Below are 6514 nucleotides of genomic sequence, written 5' to 3' on the forward strand. Positions count from 1 at the left end.
GATGCTTTAGACCAACTATTGTAAAATCATTCATTCAGCTATTTATACTTGCTAATGCTTATTTTGTTGAGGAAAATTGTTTGCTAGATCATAGCTCTCTTTTATGGTCATAGAGATGTTGATTGGCTAGCCCACTTTTTACCTGCTTTCTCTTTGATGGGTATTTTATTTTGTTTGACTGATTTTTCCCATGCGTTAAAATTCCCATGGTTCTTTAACGCTTGTAAGTTGTAACACTTCCTAATCTGTTTATGTAAAGAGCAATGTGAGGACCCAGGCTGGGTTTAATTAGGCATGTAAACAGATCGGAAATGGTTCAGATAGAGCTATATCTGCATCTGCATCCGATTAACTTTCGGATGGATTCGGATAATGCTAAACGGATACAGATATGGATCGGATATTTTATCCATTTACATGTAAATATAGCTTCTTGAATAGCTATAACCTATCCATACCCTTATCCAGTTAGCTTTCGGACGGATTTGAAAACGAATTTTGACTATTCATTTACATCCCTAGGTTTAATGCCTTTGCGGATATGGTGGGCCGGTGGCTTTCCAAACCCCACCATCAAGTTCACCAAACCCACCACCACTGCCACCGCCAGGCTTGCACCACTTATATTGACAAACAGATGCAAGTTCCTCAAACTACGCAGCAACCAGTGCCATTGATTCAGCAACCACCTGTACCTCCTAGTTTCTGGCCACTTCAACCTCCAGGGATGATACACTACACGCATCCACATCAACTACAGCGACTCTGGGTTTTATATGGCATGCTGTTTAGTCAGCTGCAATAGAATCACATTATAAGAAAACAAAATCTAACTGACCGAGTCTAATTCTTTTATTATTATTATTATTATTATTATTTTTAATATTTTAAAGCAAAGATATCCTACGGAGCCTATTGAAATATTCACAACCAAGACAGGATTTTTTTCAAATAGGCACTGAAAAGAGACGGAAGGCTGGTACAGAAATTTTGGGATGGAAAAATCACCAATCCCTAAAACAAAGCATGTACTTTAATCTCGTGGGTTATGGATGTGCATCTTAGCATCTAAATCAATCTTGTTAAAGCATATACTTAGGGAGTGGGTGTAGGGCAGATGATTTGAAAGTGGACTTTCCATTTATTAGATAGAGAGGATCACCAAGATTTGTGATCTGCTGCCAAACTTGCAGTTCTAGAAATTTTAAGCAACATGAGCACAATAAAGAATACAAAGGATGGTGATTATACAGAATATGAATTTATATGAGTTTTAAGAGTTGAAGGATCATTGAACCTAAAAAGGCGACATCTAGGATTTTAAATGTTACAAGATCATTTTACTGAAAAATAAAAGGAAACAGTTCTTTTTCCTATTCATTCTGAATCAGAATCAGCATGTACCGAGGACCGTATTGACCTGCCTATGTCAATTTCATCATTGTCTGCGTCATCCTCTCCAACTTTCTTTGCACTAATTATGCCTGAAACAAAGTGGTTTAGAGACTGCACTACACACAGGATATAACAAAATAAATGAAAGTAAGTATCACCTTTCTTGATGAGTACATTCTCTAAAGTATTTGTTGTAAAATCATCTTTGCCACCCAGGTCTTGGAAGCCAATCAGCCTATCTATAGCGATCCCTTTTCTGAAAGGTAAGAAATTTTTAAGGCATTACTTTGGAGATTAAAAACAGTAATTTAAGTTGCATTGAGGTGTGCCAAACATTCTGATACTTGAATTTTTTTTTACACCCACAGATGGGGTTTGGGGCCTGTGCTCATTTGCTGACCTTGCCTAGAACTGTCATAAATTGACCACTTTTAGGTTGGCAACTATTATTTTATGTCTTTTCACCCAAAAAAAAATATTACTTTATGTCGAGTGTTCCGTACCACCCACCAGTCCATCATTTGTGTTATATTCTCCAAGACCAATTGGGGATCAGGTAGTTGAATTATTTGAATAGGATGTTTCTAGTGAGGGAGATCCTCTAGGCATTATGCATGTGCATCATCTACCGAGACACAAATTCAACCTTATCCAAGGTAGCCTAATTCTCTTTGGGACAAGCGTCAAGATGTCTAAGTTTAAAAAAATGCAAAGTACATAAATAAAGTTAAAATTAATGTAGATGGCCTCACCTGAACAATATGATACATGGCAGAGTTTTGATTCCTAGCTTGGCAACAAAGAAGGGTGCATTCTGCAATTTGTAAAACAGGTTTCACCTTAATGATTTTTCATTGTTAATTTTGTAATGTTAGGGTTTAAGGAAACAAAATTTTTGGTAGTTAAGCTAGATTTCATCCCAACCTCAAGGATTGCAACAAAAGATCAAGCAGTTTAGAAACTGGTTCAGCTACAAGTAAAGAATCATCCAAAGTGAAACAAGGTAGGGGAATAAGTTAACCAACCTCAGCATCCAGCTTGATGAACTTGGCATCAATGTACCTCGGTGCAAGAGACTTCAAATGCTTATCCAGTATCCTAAAGGACATCAGCACAGTTCATAAATTTGCAAATAAAATTGTTTATACATATATATAGGCTCTTAGATATAATTTATATTTGTGTTTATGACCTATTTATGAGAAATAATTTACGATATTAAGTTATAGTCTATAAATAATAATCGTTTGGCTACTATTAGACATAATAGATTATATAACGAAAAATTGTTTGGTATGTTTAACTGCAGAATATATTATGTAATCTTGAAACTATTGTTTAAGATATGCTTTATATGTAATACATATTAGAGCTGGTATGGGAGTAGCAAAACTAGTAAGGATAAAGACGTATTAGAGCTGATTTGGGAGTACCTCCGAATTCCGATACATGATTAGCTAGGAGAAAGTCGTTTGAGGTGGCATGACAACGTTCAATAGAGGCCTTTGGATGCCTAGTAAGGAGGAGTGACTTGATTCAGATTGAAGGAACTAAAAGAACCAGGGGCAGACCTAAAATGACCTTAGTAGAAGTGGTGAAGAAAGACATGCATAGCTTAGACCTTGTATCAAGTATGACCTCGAATAGAGCTGATTGGAGTGCACAGATCCTTCATCCATGTAACCAATCCCATTTAGTTCGGATAAGGCTGAGTTGTTGTTATTGTTTGTAGGAAGTACATCTTAATATATTTGAACAAAAGGACTGACACAACAAGGTGATCTACTCCAAAGTAGAGGAAATATTTAATTGAGATGAACTAACCAAACTGTTAAATGATGAACATGGACAATATGCCAACAATATTTGTACACCAACAGAATTTCCATGTGGCAGATATCTGGGTTGAGGTATGGCAAGCCTGACTAAATAGGTTGTTTAGGATATTTAACAGGTATAAGTGTAAGGCTTACTTGCAACGATAGAACTCCCGGTGGTAAAAGTGGCAGATAATATTTTCACTACCAGTGACTTCACCTAAAAAGTCCCCTTCAGATATCTCCCTGTATTCTCCATGACCCTGCCTCGTCAAAGCTTGCCGCTTCTCAGCTTCTTTCTGTAGGAGCAAGTCTTTGTGAAATTTCAATACGGCTGTTACATTGCTTTGCTTTAAAACTAGATGTTAAAACTTATGTATGCAGAAATTAGAGAGTTTGTGTATGACCTTGAGGGCTGCAATCCTGTCTGCATGCAATTTTTCCAGCTCTGGGTCCTAATTTTAATCGTGTAAGTGCTTGTCAATGGATAGACAGATAAGGTTACGATGTAAAAGAAGAAGAGAAAACACAATGAGAAACAGAAGCAAGATACTTGGTCCAACTTACATCCATCAACTCATCAAAATCAACCTCTTGGTTGGATGTAGAGGATGCTTGAGCCTTCTCCTGAGCAAGCAACTCCTGTACAAGTAGATGGTCACAATATATCCTACTACAACTTACACCAGGCTATTCCATTCTATCAGGACTATACTTCTGCAAAATGGTAAACTTTATGATAATATAAACATGCACAACTCGTTTATAGGAGATATTGTTCATCAAAATTATAGAGAAACTGCAAAAGGACAGCAACATTTTGAGAACGAATATATAGATCTCAAATCTGTGTGCTCCACAATGAGTGCATAGTCTCCCTAGCCTAGCAGAGATTATGATGAGGAGAATATCTCAGGTGGTACAAAGATCACTCATTATGATAATCACATGACACTGACGTTTCTGATGAAGCAGAACTGGACTCAAGGTAGCAGTCCCATCTAATAAGTACAACTCCAAGAATAGACCAGATAGTCAACAAACCCTGCTTCTTCTTCTTTTAATACTGCCTTTCTGTTTAATGACCAAACAATCCCATAAGCTTCATTTTCTCCAGTGGAATCAGTATTGTTTTACCCCACAAGAAGAGAATTAGTTTCGCATAAAACTAGTTTCACCCCCATTATACTGCCTCTAGAAATCTGTCCCTTAACAGCACCACAGGACCCCAGGGAGAGGGGAGGGGAGGGAGGGAGCCACTTATGCAAAACTCTGTCTTGAATATTTCCTCGAAATAGTCACCACCCCATATCCCTGAAAACATAGCTTCATGGAACCCCCCCAAGGGAATTTGACTCTATTAGATGATCCCTGCTTCTGTTTCTAGGATCCTTTAGAAAATTACGAAAAATATTTTCAACTACATTAGCGGCTTTTCTGGGCGTCTTAAAGATAGGCGAAAGGTTCTTAATCTGCACAGACCACATAACTTATTTGGTCTGCACACCTAGTTGTGCCACGTGGAAGGGTGATGTGGAAATTCTGACGGCTGGATTATTAGGAAATGAAATGGATCAGCCAATTGTCAAATTTCAGACTCAAATACAATTGTTTACCCTCCCATCCCATGCATGTCCATGCATCCTCTCGGTGCCATGCACTCTCTTTGTAGTCCATAATTTTTTATACTTTATTTCGCCATATGCCAAACTCTGTTTGGGCTGGAAATTGACATATGAGCAGGGAAGCTTGGGTTGCAACTGTGAACTGTCTACCAAATTTTGGCCTCAACTGACCTGCCACATGGTACTAAATGAGTGCAAACCAGGGAGGGATACATGGTCCGTGCAGACCAGGAAACCCTCACCCATAATAGGTGGGAGATTATTGAACATTGATTATAAATCAAAGTGATCATACCACCAGTGGAGATATAGTTTCTCTTCCAATTGTCCAACATTTGAAATGCTTCCAGAATACTAATTGTACAAGGAATTAAAATCCTAATCCTACAAGGAGAAGATATAATTTTTGAATTCAAGAATAGAAAATAGAGGAGAAAACTAAAGTTACAGATCAAAGCAAGTCATGATCAAGTAAATTACGGCCAAGTGCTTCCCTGAAATTGTTTTTTTTTTGAAAAATTATAAACCCTATCCTCAACCATTCAGGCAAGTGTTTCTTCTTCTAATATTATTTCAATTCATCCATTAAGGGGACAATTAAAACTATTTAACGAGGCTAAAACTTGAAATATTCATTAGGCATTTCATCATATACTCCGCATTCTAAAGGATAGGTTTTTCAACTAGCTTAATCAACCAAGTTTTACCCTTACACTTAAAAAAAAATTAACAAGTTTTAGGAGTTTTACAAAATTTGTAGTTGAATTGAACAAGTAAAATAAGCAGGACATAACAAATTGTAAATGAACTATACTGTAACTCTATCCTGTCCACCGCCTCCATACCATCGTTTCTTTTTCCACATACTTTGAAAGATATTGTCTTGGTTTCTCATTGATTCATGAAATTGAAGGACTGTTGACAAACCAATAGCTCAAAAATAGCCGATGGAAATCTGTATCACCGACATTAAAATGAAGAAGACACAGCGAACCCAATATACCCTCTAGGAATTCACAGAAACATAGAATAATAGTCACGACAGAAAAACATAGAAACTTCAAGAAACAAAAAGGGTAGATCAACGATAAAGGAGACAGATCTAATAAAGAGATATCATAAGGGTTTCGTTTGTTATCTACCGATTAACGGAGGAAGCCATACGTTTCCATTGCAGGAAGAAAAAAAAAAGGGTGGGTGGGGTTGGGGGGGGGGGGGGGAGAAACAGAGAAGCAAATCGCGGGGCAAACAGAAAAGAAAGTGTTAGAGAGAGTGGAAAACCTTCTGGTAATTACGAGCAGCAGCTGCCATTACATTTCCGAATGCTAAATTGGACAGTTTCGATTTAACTGCGTCTGGATCCATCTCTCTCTCTCTCTCGCTCTGTGACTGTGAGAACAGAGAATCAGAAACCTATCTATTACTGGTATTACCCGAAGCCCCAAAGGTGAAGAACTGAAGAAGACCCCAAAAGTGAAGAAGCAGAAATTCAAATGAATTTGTAACTCAAATATAAAAAGTAGGACAAAACAACACTACATCCTTCATATGGTTTGAAATCTGATTAATAAATCTAACGATCCACATTTCGCTATGATCGTCAGCTCCATTCGAAAAATCTAACGATCCACATTTCCTGCTCATTTAGGTAATATCTATTCAACTTCTTACCCTCTT

The 6514-nt window shown here is 37.4% G+C and overlaps 1 protein-coding gene across 1 annotated transcript; it reads right to left on the reverse strand.

Moving 5' to 3' along the window:
- Nucleotides 1–1364: 1364 nt before the first annotated feature.
- LOC122666915 (thioredoxin domain-containing protein PLP3A-like) lies at nt 1365–6254 on the reverse strand. Its single transcript, XM_043863028.1, has 8 exons — nt 6119–6254; nt 3780–3854; nt 3620–3667; nt 3369–3511; nt 2421–2493; nt 2148–2209; nt 1554–1651; nt 1365–1484 (listed from the first exon to the last, which is right to left on the reverse strand). Exons 1-8 carry the CDS (start codon nt 6200–6202, stop codon nt 1378–1380), a joined length of 690 nt encoding a protein of 229 aa, XP_043718963.1. The 5' UTR covers nt 6203–6254; the 3' UTR covers nt 1365–1377.
- Between the last annotated feature and the right edge of the window lie 260 nt (nt 6255–6514).

The sequence above is a fragment of the Telopea speciosissima genome, chromosome 7, assembly GCF_018873765.1.
Source record: "Telopea speciosissima isolate NSW1024214 ecotype Mountain lineage chromosome 7, Tspe_v1, whole genome shotgun sequence".
Lineage (NCBI taxonomy): Eukaryota > Viridiplantae > Streptophyta > Magnoliopsida > Proteales > Proteaceae > Telopea > Telopea speciosissima.

What these genes read in the sequence shown, in the direction of transcription:
- LOC122666915 (XM_043863028.1), bottom strand. Translation starts at nt 6,202, where the DNA reads ATGGATCCAGACGCAGTTAAATCGAAACTGTCCAATTTAGCATTCGGA. An exon ending in CTGCTCGTAATTACCAGAAG is followed by an intron (nt 3,855 to 6,118) that starts GTTTTCCACTCT and finishes CTACTTGTACAG; the next exon opens with GAGTTGCTTGCTCAGGAGAA. An exon ending in TCATCAAGCTGGATGCTGAG is followed by an intron (nt 2,210 to 2,420) that starts GTTGGTTAACTT and finishes TACAAATTGCAG; the next exon opens with AATGCACCCTTCTTTGTTGC.